Here is a 23611-nt window from a genome sequence, read left to right as displayed (position 1 = left end):
TACATCAGCACTCACTAACTTTTCCACTCACTTGTTTTGGAGACATAATAATTTAATGGCCACATCCCATCCCCACGCATGATGTTTGGCCTTGAAGACTTGACCAAATGCACCTTGACCGATGTTCGTCCAGCTCTGCCTCTCGCCCAAACTCTCCGCACCAATCAGTAGCATATTATTCACTGAAGAGAAACACAAACACTGAAATAGAATGAGTGATTGAATTAATGAATCAAACAAAGGTTTCACGGGGTGAGTCATTGATAGTGAAACACGTGTGTGACCTGACCTGCTCCAAACAGACAGACCTCCACACAAAACCCTTTATGGTGAGCACTTAGCACCGCTCAGAGAACCAATGAGACATCCCAAGAAGGGATATTTGAGGAACCATTGGTTTGAGGAACCATTCTGGTTCTATTTTACAGTACTTGAGCATTTCTTTTTTTAATACTTTGTGCTTATACAATTACAACTCAGAGGCGGGGAGGGGGGGTACTTTTGTACCATAAATATATTAAATTTTTTGTACCCTTAACTCAAGTATTGATGCTTGTGCTTGAGTAAACTAAATCTGATTAATTCTTCAACCTATTACATGTATTGTACAATGTACCTTCATCAGTGTTGGCAAATGTATGATAATTATTATCACATTTGTTTGATAGGTTTACCCTCTCTATGATGTATGATCAACAATACAGAAAATTCTCAAATTCACCATTTCCCAAAAGGGGTATGAATTACAACATTCCCTGCTCTTTGGGATCTGGTTTGGCTTTTCACAATATGGAATGTGAAAAAACTAAAAGGAAACGTGACACTACAGTATGTATGTGTACTTGGAGGCATTAATAAGTAGCGGTGAAAAAGGTACTCAACTGTTTCACTTACCTAAAAGTGCAATGTATATGATCTATAGGGATAAGTCCCATATTCAAAATCTACGTATTCAAAGTAAAAGTACAAAAGTATCTGCATCAAAATGTACTTGTACAAAATGTCTCATTTCATAAGTTCAAATGTGTACAAAATATTTTGAAAATAGCAGATCTACAAGATCATAATGCATCACATCATGAGCTTGTAGATCTGCTATTTTCACATGGCCAAAATATATAGTGTTGTAGTGGTTAATGTATGGTTTCTAATCTAATGAAAACCTCAAAGTAACTAGTTTTAAAATAGTTATAGTGGAGTAAAAGTAAGATTTTGAGCTCTGAAATGTAGTGGAGTAGAAGTAAATGTACTTAAAATTTGACATAGTCAAGTAAAGTACAAATACCACAAAATTGTACTTAGGTACACTACTTAAGTACAGTAAATGTACTTAGTTACTTTCCACCACTGTTAATAAGTAGAATTAATTAAACAGATCTCATTGTTGCAGTCCAGTATCCAGGTGAAGTGTGTTTTCCTCAAGTCTCAAACAAGGTTGTTCCTTACAACAAATACCAATAATTCTTGTGAAATTACATATTTAAAAAAAAAAAAATCTCTTTCTTCTGTGTGTGATGGTTTTCTTTTAAGAACCCTAGCCTCCAGTAAGATCATTTAACATTTCCCACAAATCAAATCAAATACTGAACACCATGACATTTCTTTGTTGGATTTCCTGCCAATTCAATTCAGTTCAGTTCATTTCAATTCAATGTGATCGTGTCTACAACCCTTACCTGTCACAAGTCCTGATGAATCCGACTTCCTCGTCTGTAGAAATGAAAATCAATGTGTTGTAGTTGCAGTCAGTCACACAGTGTGTTGGGCAGGCTTGATGCTGAAATGCAGGCTTGATACAAACATCTCCTCCTTTAATACAACAAACTAACGAAGCTCCTCCCACCAGGCAATTGCCAATTAACATCAAATTCAGTTATTTTATGTATATTCACTTGTCCCAGACTCTGTTATTATTTAGATCATACACGTTTTATTGTATGCAACCATTAATTTATAAACAGCTTTGTTTCAATGTTTCATCGCAATTTTGGGAATGACATTATCAGTGTTGAGCAGTAACAAGTGACTAGTATTATATTACTGTCTGTAATATTATTACTTTACCCAGTGTAACGAGAAAGGTAACGTATTACTCTGCCAAAACAGTAATATACCATATTACTTCGTAAAAAATAGCACATATTATACATATGATATACCTGGCTTGTTGGCCTTTGTGTCATTGTCTTAGCCTAAAATTTTGACTCTAGATGTATTTATCGATTCTGACTGATTTAGATTGTTGATTGATTGATTTTGATGTCAGAATCGATAAATACACCTTCAAGAGTCTAAACTTTAGGCTATCATTGTCTGTCATTGTAGAGTGATTGATGCTCGGGTCATTGGTGGGTGATTATTGTAACCTGATTGAATTGTCAGATTGGTGTCTCTATTATGTGTGATTAGATCACAGTATGGGCCATTTACCCCCTTGGCCTCATTCACACGTACCAAACACCAATCAAGCAAATGTTTGGTCGTTTTTTTGGGCCACCACAATGCTTTTCCAATGGGAGTCACATGGTTTGCCCAAACATTTTTGTTTGTTGAGGGGGGAGGGGCCGAACACCAGCAGCAATCAGACACAAATGTTTGATTGCGTCGATACGTGTTGTAGGACAATGAATAGTTTGGTCAGTTTGGGCCCACTAAGACTGTGAGTGTCCCTGCCCCTGAGCGAAACTCACAATTAATCATAATTCAGTGAAGAATTGATTAACTGGGCAAGAGCAATCATGTTCATTGTCACCCCCCCCCCACACACACACACACATGCTATTTTCTCAAATATCCTTAGTATAGGATTTAAGTGGTTCATTTATGTTTTGTATTAATATTCTAAGTCTATAAGTTTCAAATAAGTAGTGGTGAAAAAAGTACAATATTCACCTCTGAAATGTAATGGAGTAGAAGTAGGCTACCGGTATGAATTTCGAAAGAAATATAAACACTCCATGTCAAGTTTGACGTTGAATTGATCAGTCCAACAGTTCACCAGTGATATCCTTTTAGACAGAGGGCCTGTGGAGTGTATATTCTGCCTTAAATTCGAGCGTGGATTTTAGCACACGCCCATATCACTGCTGAAACTGAACATTATTTAAATAACACACCCTTAAATATTCTCTAAACGCGCCAATTTTACGACATGAATAAACAGAATTCAACCATACGTATGGAAAGCATAGTTATATGATGAAAAGCCAATAAAAAGAGTTCCCCTCGCTTGCCTCGCTGCCTGTATGAACCCCCCCCCCCCCCCCCCACACACACACACACACACACACACACACACACACAAACGCAACTTGCAAGGCCAACTGTGTGTCGTAATTTGTATATTAAATACATATCATTTGGTATACAAAAACCTGAACCATTAATTAAATAATAAATAGCTGTGACATGTTTCATTGCCAGCCAATCACTGCATGGGTCTCAGTAAACCGACAGAGACAGACACATGGTGCTTACCGTCCGTAAGCAGCTAATCTCCGACACCGATCGACGTGTCACTGGGTGCACAGACTGCTACCATGAGGCACTCGCACTCCCTGGCGGCCAGAGCAGAACCTCTTCACATTGGCCACTTACAGCGCCACTAGGAGGCTGATTTCTGCAAAATAGTTTTTTGAAACATAACTCCTACAGATTTTGTACAAACATCACAGTAATCGGTACACATTATATCAACATTGCTGTCCCACAATAACCTACCTGACCTGGTGGAGAAGTGCACTCCTAGGATAACCTACCTGACCTGGTGGAGACCTGCACTCCTATATAGGATAACCTACGTAACCTGGAGGAGACCTGCACTCCTAGGATAAACTACATGACCTGGTTGAGACCAGTGCTATTATAGGATAACCTACCTGACCTGGTTGAGACCAGTGCTATTATAGGATAACCTAACTGACCTGGTGGAGACCTGCGCTCCTAGGATAACCTAGCTGACCTGGTTGAGACCTGTGCTATTATAGGATAACCTACGCCTACCTGACCTGGTGGAGACCTGCGCTCCTAGGATAACCTATCTGACCTGGCAGACATGTGCTCAGAGGAGCTCACTTTTTTCTCCTAGTGATTGACTTCTTCTCTTTCACCAGGAGGGGGTGTCGTTAGCACATGTTTACCAGCTCCACCAGCGCAGTGCTGTGTGGAGTTCAACATCAGTTTAATTTTAAGAAGCAACTAGGGGACTTTCCTCTCCTCCCTCCTTCCACAAAACCAAGCAGAGCTTTGTGAAGGAAGGACCACTTTTATTTAGATCACCTTTTACTTAGAATACACCTCTAGCACTGATCATCTTTCATTTAGACTTTAGATCAGGTAGATCACCTTTTTTTTAAGACTACAGATCTAGCAGTGAGCCAAGCATGGATCCACTACACCTCTACCAGTGAGCTTTATTTAGACATCATCTCTAGCAGTGAGTTTTATTCAGACTACATCTCTAGCAGTGAGTTTTATTCAGACTACATCTCTAGCAGTAATATAATCTTGTATTTAGACTACTACAGCTCTACAGTGAGCTGAACATGGATCAGAGGACGACGCTAGAGGCTGTAGCCTCTCTGCTGTGCTTCTACGCCGCATGCGCAGCGGCAGTGATTGAACTGCCTAGACCCCCACAGCATCACTGCAGCATCTCAAACCTGGACCAGAGCGGCGCAGAAGAGCCTCCAGTGAGGTCTGGAACAACCAGGACACATTCAGCTCCAGAGGACCTTCCAGTGATGTCTGGAACCAGGACAGAACCAGAACCAAGAGTGATGTCTAGAACAGACTCCTCCGTCGTGATCCATGACTGCATGCTGTTTGTGTACCAGACACTGTCCACGCTGCAGCACAGACACAGGCAGACAGACAGCCAACTGTCTCCTCACAGACCGACAGACAGCCAACTCTCTCCTGCAAATACTGTCCCCAGCTTCGTGGACCGAGCACAAGGTTGGACAACTTACTGTGTGTGTTTGTATTTATTTATATATATATATATATTATTTATTTATTTTTATCTTCTAACAAGCTGGCCAGTGGTGGAAAAGTTTTTATTTAATAAAAAGTATCACTACTGCAATGTAAAACAAGAGTAAAAGTAAAAGTCTGGAATTCAAAATGTGTGCGCGCACCACGGAAATTATTTGATTGGCTGAGCACTGAATGTGATTGCGAACGCAATGAGCACTAACTATGAGACCCTGCAGATCATGTCTGTGTGTCCGTGTGTGTGTCTGTCTGTCTGTCTGTCCCGCTGTTACACCACCCGCCCGCCACCAGAGGGCGCAGCTGTATCACACAAAACACACACACGCACGCACGCACTCACACACACACAACTTAACTTAAAAAAAAACTTAACTTAAAATGAAAAAGAAAAAACTTAACTTAAAAAAAAACTTTAAAAACACTTAACTTCAAAAAACTTAACTTAAAAATAAAATCTTAAACTTAAAAAAACACAAAAAAAAAACCTTAAAAAAGTATGTAATTTATTCTAATTGTTGTTATTGCCATTTACGAGCTGCGTTCGCTTCCCGCGTTTGCGCGTCTTACTTGTATATGATGACAATGATAAGAGCGCCCCTCACTTCACACGAGTGTGATTTTTTTTTGTGTGTCCATGTCCAGTATCACTACGCCAGCAGCAGAACAGGGAGATCAGCCAGAAGGTGCAGCAGGGAACTCTGGTACCTAACGAGGTGCAGCAGATAACCCTGGGACCTAACGAGGTGCAGCAGATAACCCTGGGACTTAACGAGGTGCAGCAGATAACCCTGGGACTTAACGAGGTGCAGCAGATAACCCTGGGACTTAACGAGCGCTCCACCCCGCTGCTGCGACCCAGCCGGAACACGGCGCCGCTTCGTCACGCTGGGCGCCGCGGGAGGAAGCGCCGGACGGCCTCCACCCAACGGACCGACGGCTCGCTTGGAGGGGGAGGGGCAGGAGGAGAGGCTGGCGTCGGCGGCGGTACGAGTAAGACCTGTCACAATTTACTATACATAATTGCCTAATTATTAAAAAAATAAGCCACACAATGAAATCATAAATCACAGTTATTTTCCAAACGGTCACCCTATAGGCGTGGGGAGAGGCGGCGGTCGCAAGAGGACCCGCTGCGCCCGGCGCCCGCTGCGCGTCAGCTTCAAGGAGCTGGGCTGGGACGACTGGATCATCGCTCCGCTGCACTACGAGGCTCACCGCTGCGAGGGCGCCTGCGACTTCCCACTGCGCTCCCACCTGGAGCCCACCAGCCACGCCATCATCCAGACCCTCGTGCACTCCATGGAGCTGCCACGGGGGGGCGGCGTCACCGCCGTCGTGCCGGCCAGCTGTTGCGTTCCTTCCCGCCTGAGTCCGATCAGCATCCTGTACATCGACGCCGCGGACAACGTGGTTTACAAAGAGTACGAAGATATGGTGGTGGAGAGCTGCGGATGTAGGTGAAAACAACAAGATGTAGGTGACACAATGTGGTTTACAAGTACTACGAGATGTAGTAGCCTAAGATTTAAACTCTCGTAGAGTCCTATAAAATGGCCTAAGATTTAAACTCTTGTAGAGGCCTATAAACTGGCCTAAGATTTTAACTCTTGTCAATAGAGGCCTATAGACTGGCCTAAGATTTTAACTCTTGTCTATAGAGGCCTATAAACTGGCCTAAGAGTTAAACTCTCATAGGTGTGTACATCAAGGGTTAGGGTTAATTTTAGGCCAGTTTACAAGCAGTATGAGATGCAGAGTGACCACAACGTGATTTACAAGTAGCCTAAGATTTCAACTCTCCTATATGTATATCTGTATAGTGTATACATATGTACCTGTATATCTACAAGAGTTAAAGGGTAAGACTACTTTTGTAGAGGTTTGGGTTGTGTAGTAACCTTGCCATGATGTAACTCCAAATGTGGACAAGAAGTAAAATAAAATTGCTCCAGTGATTAGAAATTGATAATTCAAAATTATGCTCCTCATCGACTTACATTGTATGCTGAAAAAGCTCTCAAAGTCACTCTTTTAGTACGTAAACAAACATACAAAGTTGATTCAGAAGAATCAAAGAATCAATTAACTTCCTGTTGATTTGTCCATTTTTATTAGGAAGAAAACCCGGACTGGATCTGTGGATCCAGATCTTCAAATAATAAAATCAACAGGAAGTTAACATTTTCATTCAAAAATAAAACCACATGAGTTGTGGTGATGCTCTATATTGTCTGAATCATCTTGGTTTGTGATTGTTTACATACTAAAAGAGTGACTTTGAGAGCATATTTTGAATTTTGAATTTCTAATCTTTTCTCGTCTACATTTGGTGTTACATCATGGCAAGGTAACTACACAACCCAAACCTCTACAAAGTGCAATCTTAATCTATAATTTACAAGCAGTATGAGAGATAACTGGTTTACAAGCAGCCTAAGATTTAAGCTGTCATCTACGAGAGATAAAATCTTAGGCTAGTTTACAACTAAGCCTCTACGAGAGTTAACATCTTATGCTAGTTCAAGCAGTAAGAGATGTATGTGACGTGGTTTACAAGCAGAGCTAAGGCTGCAGGTGACCACGACGCACCGACTGACTGCGTATTAATAATGAATTGCATTTTTTTCTTTTTTTTTTAGAAGCATTGGTTCTCAAAATGGGGTTTGGGGACCACCCCAAGGGTCCTCGAGGAGGATCCAGGGGGTCCCGTTCAAAATGAGAAACTGTTTAGGTATAGTCAGGGGGCCGGTATTCTGAGAGAATACTGATTACTTACTTACTTACTAATACATTTCTCCACCAATATATTTGTAAAGGTGTAACACATCTCACAAAGACTACAATTAACTTTCCCTAAGCAGAGAATCTGTGACAGCTGCTGAATCTGTCCACCAGTGACATAATCTAGAAACTGCAGGCTTTCTATTCCTGAAAAGATGCAATGCGAAAATGGAAGCAATCGTTCTCACGATAATAACAATCTAAATAGTTGTTTAAAAAATAATCTACTAACGATGATGTAATTGCTGGACGGGTTTCTGAACTTCCCACATCCCTTCTATGAGACACAGTAGGAAAACTAAATTGTGGTATTTTATCATGAATACCGTATTGCGCCTAATATAAGAGGACTCCGAGTATAAGACGACCCCCATTTTTCAAGACTCATTTGTGGAAAAAGAACATTGAATGTCAAATAGTCTAATCCATGATTATAATACGATATTTAGGATATTTCCATTGGAAAAAAGTCTTATATTCAGGACAATAGGGTATTAGTGAGGACCAATTATACGTCGATAGGTTGAAAGTGGTCATTTTACAATGTGAGTTGTTGTAAATTTGTCCATTCCAAGTTATGTATGTAAGATTTGATCGATTATCTAGAAGCTGGTATTAATTAATGATTTATTCAAGAGTCTGTGTCCAATATATATATATAATTTTTTACAGTACGTTTCTTTTCAAATGGTTGACTTAGCTTTAAAACATGAACATTTAAAATGCACTGTATACTACCGTATTTTATAAACACAATTTCACATTTCTGTACACAATTTTTCATCTGTGTATTTGTGTATTTTAAAGTATGCAAACCTTAAAGTTGTTTGATGTTAAAATTGTTTTTTTAAATAATTAAAAGATTTACCTAATGTAATAGGTGTTCTCTGTGCCGTAAAGGTGTAAAGATGATGTGCATGTGAATGGGTGAATGTAATGCACCTTGCATAGGCACTATATAATCCCATTCTGACCTGAGATCAGATTCATACGAGGTTTCCACTGGACACACACTGGTCTGATTAACCCATTCTGACCTGAGATCAGATTCTAGAAATGTCAGTCGCTCTTCGATTTTTCAAAAATAGCAGACCTACAAGCTCGTATCGCGCCACTCGGTGGCGCGATATGAGCTTGTAGATCTGCTATTTTTCAATGGCTAAAGCATAACATGATGCCGACACCAAAATGGGTGCCCGGTCAGAATGGGATAAATGCACCATTTACTTTGAATAGTGGGCGCTGTTTGGTCACCCACAACTGAAGTTCCAGACTAATATCTACTACTTTGTTTTTGTCTTTACAGTCTTTCCTGTACATACCAGGCTCCTCTGTGAGTCTTTAATACATCACAGGTAAAAGGTGACTAGTGGAAAACTATTAGGATAAACTTGGCAACTAGTACAAATCAGTAGTCATGAAACTACAGTAATTACAGAAAGTATGCTGAAGCTATCATTTAATTCATGTTTCCTTCATATTGTATGTATTCATTATTTAATGAACCACACATAATTTTGATCAGTGAATCTAATATAATTCAATTCAAATTGTTCATTAAATGTTTTACACATCTCTACTGAAGTTTTGATCCAAACTGAGTTTGTAGCTATATAATTATAGCATTATGTATGTAAGATTATAGCGGGACAGACACACACACACACACACACACACACAGACATGAGCAGCAGGGTCTCATAGTAAGTGGCTCACTGCGTTCGCAATAAATAAACACATTTGTTCATTACTTTCTCATTGAGTCATTTGATGTGTTTCTAGAAACACATCAAATAAGTGCTTTGATTACGAAAGAAAACAAGAAGAACGACCAACATTCTTCAGTAAACCACATACAGTAGTCAATCAATAAGAAACATTATGCAAAGCATTAATACGGTTGAGAAAGAATGGCGTTACAGATTTCAACAGATCTTTGTAGGTGAGGCGTTCCATAATTTGGGAGCCATTGAATAAATCCATCTCTTATATTCTTTAAGCTACGGATATGCATGCATCTTGCATGGTCATGGTCATATACTTTGGCAACATGGCTGAGATGAAATAATTCCGTTTTTGGTCACTTTGTGTGGGACTTTAAAACTCCCAGCGTCTCCATTGTCTTTGTGTGGGACTTTAAAACTCCCAGCATCTCTACTGTCTTCGTTCAAATAGATACAGTATGTACTCAACTGTGTATCATCCAGCATCAAGCCTCATTCGGAGGAAGCTAAATTCTTAATTACAACAGGTTCAGTGAAATTCAACAGGCCAAGAAAGCAAAAGAGAGAGGTAAGGGGAGGTTAGATTGTTATTGTCTACAAGCCTTGACACAATACATGAGAACAAAGGCAGGAGGAATGATTCTGAAGGAAGTCCGACTAAGCAGCAGAGGCCCTGCACCACTATGGCAGTTCGAGTGTGGTCAGCAGTTCCCAGAAGAGGATAATGTGGCGTTTGTGGCAAACTCATGAGCGAAAGTGCAATTACCCATCTCCATTTGAGTCGTTTCCATGGAGGGGCTCATCTCTACAACTTCTTCTACCATTGCTGTCAGTGCAAAGTGGCCACTTCCGATTGGTCAATCGCTGAATTCAGCGGTGAGTTATGTCTTGATAATGACCGCTCCGCTCTATAACAGACTGCTGCCTAATCAAACCCTCGGAGCACCAGCTGCGTGGCTGCGCCCCCTGCTTGATTGTCTCCACCAGGCCGAAGGCATGTGGGGAGAGTATGTTTTGCACTCCGTCCGTCCGCGTGTGTGTCCGTGTGTCCGTGAACAGCTAATCTCGGCCACCGTTAACCCGGTCGATGCCATATTTTGCACACACACTCCCTGGATGCCAACCATGAACCTCTGCCCCAAACTTTCCAGAACGGCCTGTTATAGCGCCACCAGGAGGCCGCTTTGTGCAAAACAAGTTTTTCGATGCCATATTTTGCACACACACTCCCTGGATGCCAACCATGAACCTCTGCCCCAAACTTTCCAGAACGGCCTGTTATAGCGCCACCAGGAGGCCACTTTGTGCAAAACAAGTTTTTGCACAGTACACCTACAGATTTTGTCCAAACATCACGCAAATTGGTACACAGTCTCTCTAGAGCCATTCAACGAAACGGGTCTTTCAGATTTATCAGACTCCATCCTGATTGGTTAAGATTGGCTTCCAAAGTTCACAGGAGTGCTCAGTTTCAAACAAAATGCTGCAAATCATGAACACATCGCGTGATTTCCGTGAAATTGTGCACCCACATTCCCACTAGGCCGAGGACGAAATGCCACATGAACAATTTCAACTCAGCCTCAAGGTGGCGCTATAACTGGCCGAAAAGTGTTTTTACCTCTAACTGCACGGATCTGTGGATAACCTGGTGGAGACCTGTGCCCGGAAGGGCACTTTTTCTAGTTTACTGCTGTTTCCAACATGACAGCCACACACTAGTGACACATATTTACAGCTAGATAAAGCAGTACCCGAAAATGGATTCCATTTGATCAACTCACTTCCTTGTTTTCCGACAGTGCTCCAGCCCTGCAGCTGGACAGACGCAGCCAGTGCGAACTTAAGGAATACTTTTTTTGTTGTGTTTTGGGTCAATTTATTAATTTATGTTAGGTAGCCATGTAATGAGCGGGATAATATCTGGCTAGGTGGTCATTGTCGAAAAACTCCCTGTCGTTGAATTATCTCCCGACAATGACCACCTAGCCATATATTATCCCAGACACAGTGGTAGCTCCCAGATTGAAAATAAATAAATTATATATATATTATTTTTTTAATTTATTTTTTGAGTGGTGCTAGCCACTCCTACGTATAGGGACAATACATCAATTTAATCACATCACTAACTTAATGAGAACAGTGTCTGTGCTGTGATTAACTATCTCATTCATACACAAAAGCAAGGTTTGTTGTGGAATTCCACTAATTAAACTGTTAGAAGTTTTACAAGAGAAGAGCACTTTTTAAGGCATCAAGTGCTGTATAAAATAAATCATAATTATCTATTTACCGTGTTTGAAATACTACAGTACAGGACCTATAGGACCTTACTGAGCATAGAAGGAAAACCGGGACAAGACAGCAAGTGGAACATTTGCTTGTAGCTAGCTACAATCCAGCAAATCATTTCTCATTTCTGAGAATTTAGTCAGTGCAGCCATGAACACTGAACAGTCAGAAAACACCATTCTGGCAGCCAGCTTGGTAGCATGCCTCGCTAGTCATTAGAGTCCCAACCCAAACCTTCTGGTATCGAATCGCGGACTACTTTTTTGGCCGATAAAGTAGTGTTTGTGAGGTTAAGTTTAGGCATAGTTTTTGTGAGGTTAAGGTTAGGTTTAGGCATATAGCCACTTGCGTGGGTTCCAAATCAACACAGAGGCGCACTGACAACAAATCACAAGCAAATCACAAGGCCTGTACTAACAGTCCTACAGTCATGAGTCCGACTCCCTACCCAAAACCCACCCCTGAACCTAACCTCACTGAAAGCCATGGGTTAGTTAGTTTTAACCTGCCATGGGTTAGTTAGTTGTAACCTACGCATGTCGGGAGCCGCCCACGGGTTCGTTTCAACCCGCCATGGGATAGTTTTAACCTGCCGCACATGTCGCAAGCCACAGGTGAGTTTTAACCCAGCCACGGGTTAGTTGTAACTGGCCACACATGTCAGGAGCGACATGTTGTTGGACTAATGCCTGTCGGACTGTTAGTATGTCTAACCAACGTATGCACTATGCACCACGATTTTAACCCTCTTCTTACGGGCTCTACACCAAGTAGATCCAATTCCCACTTTGCAGCTAACAGCTGACATACAAGCTCATAACTACTGATTAATATCACAGTTAAGAGCTTGTATGTCAGTCGTTTTGGGTGAATATAGGGACCTAGTCATGTGTGTAGATCCATGTGGATCCATTCCAGAACCATCCTGGCCACCTCTCTCCCAGAGTCCACAGGGATCTAATCATGTGTGTGGATCCATTCCAGATCTGCATGGATCCATTAGGGGTGTAGTCATGTGTGTAGATCCATGCGGATCCATTCCAGAACCATTGTGGCCACCTCTCTCCCAGAGTCCAACACGAAGGCGTGACGGAGGCCTTTCTCACACAGCCGGATGTGTCCGGTAGGGAAGTCCTGCTTCAGATCATGGTAGTACTGGACAGGACACCACAGGTCTGAGGCTCCGTAGTAGAACACTAGCTAGAACACACACATAAAACAAAGACGTTTGTTTTTGCTTTTACGTCCGGAGACTTCCATTCAGGACAGGCTTCAGACACTCAGGAGACTTGGCTCAGATCTGAACCCATTTGATTTGGCGCTGAGGAGAACCCGTTGCGACCGCATGGCCTTGCTGAACACATATAAAACAGACTGGGCACCACAGGTCAGCAGATCTGTAGTAGAATACCAGCTATGAAACATAACATAAAGCATATGGACAGGCTAGATAGAGGTCAGTGGCTCTGTAGTCGAATACAAGATGATTGCAATGCTATGCCGCTTTAAGAACAGCACTTATCCCGAGGCTGTTCGCCTCCTGAATGCTGACCCTCTTTTCACTCGCACTTTACAGCGTGAAGCTGCTTTGTAAAACGATGAACTGTGATGAATTTGCTATTTATTTATTCAACATGAATTGTAACGTTTTGCATTCTTCTTATTTATTGGTCCCCCTCATATGATGTCTGTACTTTTGTATCGTGTTCTGTCTGATTATGTGATGTGAATATGTGTATGTATCGTAGTGCACTAAAACAAATTCCAATCAACTCTGTTGACATGGCAATAAAGTCTTGAATCTTGACAGACATTGTCGTTCTTATCAAAACCATGGACAGCGACGTAGATTCAGAGATAATAGCATGTTTTGTCGGCCTGTAAAACAGGGAAGTGAACGATGTGTCCAGGAGAGCTGAACAAGGCGTTGCATAGCAACAGGAGCCGTCAAAAAATTGATTACAGCGATCCTGTTTTATATCATTAACACAGTTCGTTTAAAAAGGACCTAAAGATGCCTATACACATCCTTAGCACCGCACATTTTTTATTGAGAGGACGTGTATACAAGTATTTAGCACAAAAGTTGTTCATATTCTTACCTTGTCAAGATGTTGTCTTATGGTGACGTCGTCTCTTGCCAGGACTTGGTTCATCTCTTGACCTCCCATGTAAATAGCATTGGCTAAAAGATAGACAAACAAAATCACATACATTTAGTACAACGGTTTTCATATCAAGGTCCATTATTTATGCTCAATTTGAGCCATAGCCTCTCAAACCCAAAACGTATGTTGGATAAGATTTTGTAAAAAAATTAAAAAGAACATCCATCCATGCTGTATTGATGTATGTGGTACCATAGGACTTAGGAGAGATAACAGGCACATAAACAAAATAACAACTCTTTTACATTCTCTAATTGTGTAGACTTCTTGTAAATTCTGTAATGCGGGTCCATTTGGTTTTATTTTACACTCTCAAAGAGTTAAAGATCTATAAAGGTCCATTTGGATCCCAACTCTCCATCATTTAGCTGGGGACCACCTGGAACACCCTCAAGGACCACTGGTGGTCCCCGGGCCACAAGGAAAACGCTAGCCACCCCGCGCACGCACACACACGTTCTGACTCCTGTTCTCACTAAATTAACCCATTCTGACCGGGCACCCATTTTGTTGTTGGCATCATGTTATGCTTTAGCTATTGAAAAATAGCAGATCTACAAGCTCATATCGCGCCACCGAGTGGCGCGATACGAGCTTGTAGGTCTGCTATTTTTTGAAAAATCGAAGAACGACTGACATTTCTAGAATCTGATCTCAGGTCAGAACGGGTTAATCAGACCAGTGTGTGTCCAGTGGAAACCTCGTATGAATCTGATCTCAGATCAGAATGGGTTAAGACACACACTCGGTCGCACGCACCCTCCTCTTGCACCATTATGCTCGAACTGCACCTTTCTAAACTAAATGTGTTGTATGGAACATAGTCTCGAATTGCACCTTTCTAAACTTTCTTTATGTATATATGGAACATAAGCTTTGCTACTACAGTTTCCTTGTAGTAGCAAAGTTACTTTTTCTTTTACTCGTTGACTCTCTTGCACTCTTTATTCTATCCCTTTGTTTGCTGTGCTTGCTGTGATTGATTGATGCTATCTATGCTGCTGCATTGTCTGTGCCAAAGTAAGCCAAACTAAAATAAGTTTTACTCTTATGTACCTGTACACAAGATGTAACAATAAAGTACAACATTGAAAACCCCTGAAAACCCCTGATTTAGTAGGAGATGATTGGTTTGGTGACCTTCCTTCAACGACCATAGTAAAACACTTGCTGTACACAAGCCCATCATAACTAGGGATGGAGCTAGTTTATTTTGATTGATAACGAGCACCTTATCGATCAGACTTATCGAGCCGGGTTCTTATCGAGCCCACTATCGAGCATTTTCTATTATTTCGTGGAAAGACGGGAAATAACTTCTGAAACGAGCCATTATATTTTACTAGGGCCTTCAAAAAATAATATTGAGGAAACTGTTAACTGGTTAATGTGTATACCATCACTTTAAAAGCATAATTGTGTTTCCTCAGGAAGCGCTCGTTGACAGGTATCAATACACTTTTAGAATAACATGTTTGTGCCAGCATGGGTGATTAGATTTATTTATTGATTGCCTCTTGTCTTGATTGTTTAAACATGACGCCATGGACCGCTATGCTCATAACAGGATTGATAAACCCAAAGCTTATCGATACTGACGGGTACTCGATACGTTAAGAGTTTTTGGGGTATCGGGTTTCGAGCTCCATCCCTAATCATAACTGACCTGCTGGGTCTCCAGTCAGCAGGCTGACAGTGGGATTGACCACACTGGGGTCTAGACAGGACACTCCACTGAACACCAGGCTGACCAGAACTCTCAGCAGGCTCCGAGGCAGTAGAGACAGCAGGAACACGGGCAGGTAAGCCGCGTAGCGCATGTGACACAACAGCGGAGTCAGCAGCTGACCCTGGGGAGTCGCAGACATGCGCTCGATGGTGGGGAAGAGCAGCACCGCCTTCAGCACCTGTGAAACACAGCCGTCACACATGCACACGCACACACGTGCGCACTAATTCAACGGCTTTGAATTTTTATAATAACGAACAAATCCGTTTTTCTCTCCACAACCCGCTTCTGCCAGAAGTTGAAAATCTGTCTCTTGAATTTCATTTAATCGCCTATACCTCTGCCCATTTTTCTCACCATTTCATCGATTTGAATATTCCAGGACATTTTATTATCAACAGTAATTCCTAACAACTTTACTTCGGTTACTTATTCAATATGAGTATCCCCTATAGTGAAGTGTAGAGATTTTAACAAGTGATTTGAACATAATACTATACATTTTGTCTTTTCTACCAAACATTTTGTCTAACCTTATTCTCAGTAAAAACAAAGAATACAATCTGCGGAATGGTCTGCGGAAAAAAACGAGGGCGACTGTGTTTCAGCATTCCGGATACCTTAGAGATTAGGGTTAGGGTTATGTTGACCAGTCGGCGGACATTGAATACATCATCCTCATAATGTCCAGATGATGTATTAGATTAGATAGTGTCGATACAGTAATGTTGATTAGATCCACGGGGTCATAACAGATACCTTGAGTCCAGGGTCTCTCCTCATCATGTCCAGGATGATGTAGCAGCCAATAGAATGACCCAGCAGAACCAGGCTGGTGTCTCTGGGAACCTGAGCTCTCAGGAAGGACAGCTTGTGTTCAATCTGACCGTTCAGACCAAACACATCCTGCTCCGCTGATGACCAGTCTGTTGATTAATACATTAATAAATACATGATTAATACACAATTAATTAATACATTCAACTGACCGTTCATTGAGTGACTCCAGTCACTCAATGTTCATAGTATTTGTAGTAGTTGACAGTAGCACAATTTGAAATGTGTTCGACTGGATTGCTGGATTACTACAGTGACCATAATGCTTTGGTGCACTGTCCCTCCTTGTGGAGAGGAGGAGGGCTGTCTTACTGTATGTAGTCCAGGAAGGAAGTGCCTGTAGCATCACAGACACTTGTTCTAAATCTTCTAAACATCAATATATATCAATTTTTAATGCAAAGGGGAGGAGCTAGAGTGATAAAGGGGTGGGGTCATACCTTGGGTCATGTCCATGGTATTGGGAGGGTCACAGTGTCCGGCGTGGCTCACTGCCCACACCGGGTGACGGTATCCAAGCAGGCTGTGGAGAGACTGCATGAAGGTTCTGTAGAACCCCACCAAGCCTGGATTACCTGGACCAGACACAACACACCTGGGTTAACACCAGTACAGTAGAGAAACACACCTGGGTTACCCGTACAGTAGAGAACCACACCTGGGTTACCCGTACAGTAGAGAACCACACCTGGGTTACCACCAGTAGAGAACCACACCTGGGTTAACCGTACAGTAGAGAACCACACCTGGGTTACCCGTACAGTAGAGAACCACACCTGGGTTACCACCAGTACAGTAGAGAACCACACCTGGGTTACCTGTACATGTTTTTGTCCTCTTTTTTTCTCATGGTATGGATTTTGGCCAGGCCAGAAATGGATTTGGACAGGCGGACGCCTGTCCTCGCCAGGGAGAAGGTGAGTTCTAGGATGCAACTTAAGGATCACTCTAACCAATTTATTTTGGGAGGTCTGGAGTTTCTTCTGAGGGTCATAGAAATGCCAGTATACCAAGATGTACAGGCATGAAATGGCCAGGTGTGCCGTTTGATTTGAACAAAAGTAGCCTCGGAAACCCAGACATTTTTATTTCCAGGAAGAAAAGTAACCCCGACGCTCCCCCGATAGCAATAGATACTGGGCTGCCTGCGGTTGTTGTTGCCCATCCCCACCAGTCTAACCACCCTCGGCCATAGAAATGCTAATGTGTGGCTTTGTTTACATGGGGACATCACCTACTCTCCTGGCACGTACTGTATAAAAAAAACACCACTTGCCTCTGTGCGTTCCAGCCTGCTTTTTGCCGTTGTCTTTTAAAGCTGACCTACAAGCCCACACTGTGTGTTGCAAAAGCGGCAGTGATGACTTACAAATCGCCAGGGCAGAGCTACATATAGCTGAACTCCACTACATGTCGAGAAGTAACGGCAGACGAGTGAGACGACACAAGAGAGAAGCAGAGTAGCCAGGTGCCAGGTCCTTCATGTTTCATAATAACGTTCGCTGTTCGTAAATTTATAATTTATATACGTTTCTAAAACGTAACTTTCAAGTGAACTTTATGGAAACTGTAGGGATTAGTATTTCTTGCCTGACTGCCGTGAACAAACGTGTGATTCAGCGTGTCCAGATTGCGAGCGACACGGGCACAAAACAGACACTAGCAGTGACGTCAGAAAGTGAGTGTGCAATGTGCAGATTGTGCACTGCATGCACTTAAACTGTGTTGATCATGCGTGACGTGATGGCAATTGTATTCACATTGGTAGGTCAGGAAATAAAATATTAAAAATATTTTTGTTAAATAGGCTATATATATAAAACTTGCCATCTTGTGTATATGAGAACAAATATTTTGTCCTCATAACCTTGACAACATGAACAGGCGCAGAAGGTTCCCCCAAAACACACCGACCACAATGACATGCAGAGTCATATGCAAACATGTTCAAAAAACGAGAAGTACAGATGTGCCAATCCTTTCCTGAAGGTTTAATGAAAATGCATTGTTTTCCCTGTAGGTTTTATTCACCGATCAGCCTAATGCTAATTCTACTGCTCTGCTACTGATTCCACTGTTCCACTCCAGCAGAGGAACTCTGTCTAGGGCATACTGGCAACGGCAGGACATGTGAAGTTCTCAAATCTGTAGGCTATCTGAATAACATCAAGGTTCTTTATGAGTCAAATATGTTTAAATATTCTAGGAGTTTTCAAAGGTTAGTGAAAACGCTCTGAATGAACAGCCGATCTATAAAACCTCACAAGGTAGTGCTGCACAATTAATCGAAAAAAGATCGAGTTCGAGATTCACTTTATGCAATCTCATTTTGTGAAGAATCGTGAAGAAAATCGTGCAGCACTGTCTGACTGGCTGGCTGTCCAATTCATTTTAGTCACTCGTATGTTGTTTGTTTTTTTAATAAATATTTTCATGGAGAAAAAAAAAATCGTGTGAGAATCATGATCTCAATTCTTGTGAGATTCACATTTAAGCGAGAATCGTGCAGCACTATCGCAACGCAACCCAGCTGTGAACTTGTAGATCGGCTATTTTCGGCAGAAGAAAGGAGGGGACCATGCAGAGACCTGTGGGACCTCACCTGGAATGACCAGGAACAGCAGCTTGTGTGCAGAGCTCAGCCGACAGGAGCCAAACTTCAGGAGCTCTGTGATGGCTCCATTACAGTAGATGAAGTCGGTCTGAGGTTGGTCCCTGGATTCTGAATCCATTTCACCAGCTACAAGAGTGAGAGGAGGAGGAGAACAATAAGCTAAACAAAAGTATATTCATTTCACTATAAATCAACCATCTATAAGTTGGAACAAATCAGAAAATGTATATGAGTGACTATTCAGAATGATGTATAATGTTGGACATTAGAAGAGAGTTCTATAGTAATTCTATAGTAAATCTGATCTTCTCTTATTGGGGTCACAGGTAATCCTTTCCTTCCGAATGGGGGTCCACAGCCTAAAGGTCCTTTCAGACGGGCAGCGACTGACGCACGTCACGCACCTAGTAATTAATTTTCAATGAAAGGTCTGCATCTATCTTCTGAAATCTTATCATCACACACACTACAGGATATATCTTACACAATTGTTTCATCAGATAATCTTATACAGCACATACTACAGCCCACAAGGCAGATTGTGATCTATTCCCACTGTATATAACATTAACATTAACAAACATTTTTTGGCATTTGCAACTTGAATTAAGGTGACTGGATTGATTGACATCAAAAGGGCCTATCAGCTCAAACCCACAATGCAATATTTTGGATATATATTTTATATTTTGTGTTGTTGTGCACAAAAACGTCGGTAGCATTACAAATGAAAATACCCTACCTATTCCATTTCTACCACTCCATTTCCCATTCTAGCGATATTCCAGATAAATATCAAACATGTTTGAAAATGACCGGAGCGGCCCCAAGCGCCCCTCCATTTTTGGAGGGGCGCTCGGTGGGTGCCCCTCCACCCACCGAGGGTGGGTGGCGATCACACGGTTGGCCACCCACCCTCCGTTCACTCCACTGACTCCCCAACGCGTGTTGGATGGAAACGTAGTCTGTGATAAAGCTTGTTAACCAACAGTCCAAAAAGGTAAGCATTCATCATGTCAAAGGTAACAACAACCTACTACCTACTAAGATAGACAGACCTTTATTGATCCTGTTGCTAGGCATGTCACAATGATTACATAATCGCCTAATCGCAATTATGTTTGCATAATCGTCAATCGTTTCCATGTTGAAAAATATTTACACGTGTTGCACTTGTAGATCAACTATTTCCGCTATTTTGTTAGAAAGACAATTATAAAATTATCAAAAAAATTATTAAATGTGTCAGTGATTTCTTCTTTGTACATTTAAGTTATTTGTCATATCTGCTGTGTGCAAATTGTCATTATGAAGCCTAAAATGCAAACAGAAATACATTGTAATGTTCCAATGTTCAATGCAAATGAGCCTGTAAACAAATGAGCCTGTAAACAGTGAAAGAGTATAAATATAACCAAATTAACATAAAAAGATGTAAACCAAATTAACATGCAACTCTGATTGTGTACAAATGTAGCCAAATGGACCCTTACAGCTCTGTAACTCTGAGACTGTACAAATCGATTGATTGAATGTTTTATTTCACAGTATGCAGAATGGGTAAATTCAATTTCAAACGAAAGCACAAGTCAATACAATATGGAACCAAATTAATGGACCCTTACAGGTCTGTAACTGCATTAAATGCTGGATGAGTGAGAACTTTCTCAAGCTTAATGAGAATAAGACAGAAGTTCTCATAATAGGCTCTAGTGATCAGAAGTTATTGATAAGAAACAGACTCAGTAATCCGACTGTCGGAAGTAACCCTATGGTAAAGAACTTTGATTTATAATATAAATAATTTATTCTGATTTGAACTTCAATGCACACATAAAGGCTACCAGGACTGCCTTCTTTCATCTAGAAACAACGAATTAGAGCCTGCCTGTCGTAATAGAAGATGCAAAAACGTTGATCCGGCATGCTTTTGTTTTCTCCAGACTCGATTACTGCAATGCCCTTTTCTCTGGCCTGCCAAAGAAAACAACGGACAGGCTACAACTTGTGCAAAACGCAGCAGCCAGGGTTAAAACTAAGATGAAAGAGCATTACTCCAGTTCTAGCCTCATTACACTGGCTCCCAGTTGTTTTTAGGATTGATTTGTAAGTTCTTGTACTTGTGTATAAAGCTCTAAACAGTCTTGCACCTTCCTACCTCCACGACTGCCTGCCTAGTTATGTCCCAGGGCGCCCTCTTATGTCCTCAAGTGCTTGCCTGCTCGAGATGCCTAAATAGATGGCGACCAAGAAATATGTAGCCCCTTTCGGACCGTCGGTTAATTTTTCTGAATTTTGGACGGCGGTGCCCTAGGGTCCCTCATCGGTTATTCCACTCTCCATAGGTCGCAGATGTACCTGCTGTCTGTTCATGGAGCACAGCACGGTCGCTTGAGTGTTGGTGACACAAACACTCAAGCGACCGAAGGTATGTACATCTAACATTTAGCCTGGGACAGATGGGACGGGACCCTACGTAAAGTGTAGTGTAAACAAACTGTACGTAGGGTTCCGAGCGGGGCTAAGAAATATGGTGAGGCAGCCTTCTGCTTTTACGGCCCAACGGCCTGGAATAAATCAGACAGGCTCCCTCCGACATTTTTAAAGCACAGACTCACCTTTTCACTATTGCTTTTAATTGAGTGTTCTTATTCATGTACTCACTGGTTTTATGCTCTATATGTTATTGTTTTATTGTCATATTGCACTGCTTGATTTGTTGCCAGTTCTATGCCCTTTGCTATTGTTTAATTGCCTCAACGTTATTCTGTCTGTTTGTTTTACTGATATATTTTCTTCTTTGTTCTCTGCCTTGTAAAGCACTTTGCGATGCATTTGTCATGAAAGTTATATAAATAGTTTATTATTATTATTAACTCCAAATGGACCTTACATGTCTGTTACTCTGAGTGTACAAATGGACCTTACATGTCTGTTACTCTGAGTGTACAAATGGACCTTACATGTCTGTTACTCTGAGTGTACAAATGGAACAAAATGGACCTTACAGGTCTGTAACTCAGAGAGTGTTACAAATGGAACAAATTTGACTCGTAATGGGTCCAATTGGTTACATTTGTAACACAGGGTTGCAACACTCAGTAGTGAATTAATTTCTCAATGGGCTCAGTCAGTGCTTGGTAGCATGGATGCTAACTGTGGCTAAACCACACACCACAACAACCTCCTCTGTGTCTAGTAATGACTCTGAGTGACTCATTTATAATGATTTTGAATTAATTGTAATTAAAAGCTGCAGTAGCAGGTGCTACTGTAACTGTACGTACCAAAGTGTGTTCTATATGAAGATGTTGCTCTCTCTCTCTTCACTGACAGCAGCGTGTATATTCTTCCTCATTCTCACTTCAGTGTGGAACGCCCACTACGTGAGGCATCATTTCTATTGGTCACACTTCATTGTAGAACACGCCCACTCCGTGAGGCTTCGTTTGTATTGGTCACACTTCATTCTACAACGCACGATCCGCACGCGTCCCATAGCGAAGGTTACATTGCAATCGGTGACCCATCGAAATCCGTGACTCAGAGGTCTCAAGTTTTCATGCGGTTGAGTATTATGATTTATTAAACGTACGTGCTGGTGGCGGTGCTATAAATTACAAATAAAATTGCCTTGCGTTCTTCTGCACTGATAGTGTGGAGTGGAAGTGGATTCTTAAAATCATTAGTTAATTTAACATATTGCGAAACATTAATTATGCAGTGATTCTGATTCTTAAAGCCATTTTAATTGCAAGGAGTTTTATATGCACAGCATAATGCATGCCATTAACAATATGTACACAATGTGGGGATTGAAATAAAGTGAAATATTGCTTTTACTTTTGAAATATCTTAAATATGCTCTCACACGTTTTTGCGTCGAGGCCAGCCAAGAAATAAATTATGTCCGTAGCAGCGCAGGGCTGTCTGAATTTGTGTGTGTGCATGTGTGCGTGTGTGTGTGTGTGCGCGCGCGCGCCTGCGTGTGTGCGTGGGAGAGACCTTTTTTATGTACCAAAAAAACAACAACATCTGGACTGTCTGACATTAGTGAGTATTGAGTAGTGACATGGGTGTCATATGGGTGTCATCACCTGATGTAGCTCTGGTCCATGATAGTCCAAAATAAATGTCATGTCTGTCTGTCTGTCTGTCTGTCTGTCTGTCTGTCTGTCTGTCTGTCTGTCTGTCCCTGCAGTGGTGTAAAGTAACTTATTTTTTAAATAAAATGTTCATTGAATCTTTATGTTTTCACATAAAGATGTATCATAGCCTAAATGTATACAAATAAAGTAAGACAAACTAGAAAGGTATAACAAATTAAAAGCACAATAAAATAAAACAAACAAGATAAAACAAAACAAAAACAAAAAGAAGAAAGGGCAAGCAGCACATCACATGCAGTAATCATGAAACTATAGATACACAATACAGTCAGTTTTTCATTAGAAAATATATATAAACA

The 23611-nt window shown here is 41.4% G+C and overlaps 1 protein-coding gene across 3 annotated transcripts; it reads right to left on the bottom strand.

Annotated features, from left to right (window-relative positions):
* Nucleotides 1–6345: 6345 nt before the first annotated feature.
* ldah (lipid droplet associated hydrolase) lies at nucleotides 6346–22512 on the bottom strand. Of its 3 annotated transcripts, none has more exons than XM_083758835.1 (7): nucleotides 22431–22512; nucleotides 19132–19269; nucleotides 16970–17104; nucleotides 16452–16618; nucleotides 15630–15870; nucleotides 13898–13980; nucleotides 6346–6440 (listed from the first exon to the last, which is right to left on the bottom strand). In XM_083758835.1, exons 2-7 carry the CDS (start codon nucleotides 19259–19261, stop codon nucleotides 6408–6410), a joined length of 789 nt encoding a protein of 262 aa, XP_083614961.1. In that variant the 5' UTR covers nucleotides 19262–19269; nucleotides 22431–22512; the 3' UTR covers nucleotides 6346–6407. The 3 variants fall into 3 exon arrangements, with proteins under 3 accessions (XP_083614961.1, XP_083614959.1, XP_083614960.1); XM_083758833.1 differs by lacking the exon at nucleotides 6346–6440 and adding an exon at nucleotides 12503–12995; XM_083758834.1 differs by lacking the exon at nucleotides 6346–6440 and adding an exon at nucleotides 12798–12991.
* Between the last annotated feature and the right edge of the window lie 1099 nt (nucleotides 22513–23611).

The sequence above is a fragment of the Protomyctophum parallelum genome (assembly GCF_964188405.1).
Source record: "Protomyctophum parallelum genome assembly, chromosome: 23".
In the NCBI taxonomy this organism is placed as follows: Eukaryota; Metazoa; Chordata; class Actinopteri; order Myctophiformes; family Myctophidae; genus Protomyctophum; species Protomyctophum parallelum.
This window is presented reverse-complemented; position numbering and strand designations above follow the sequence as displayed.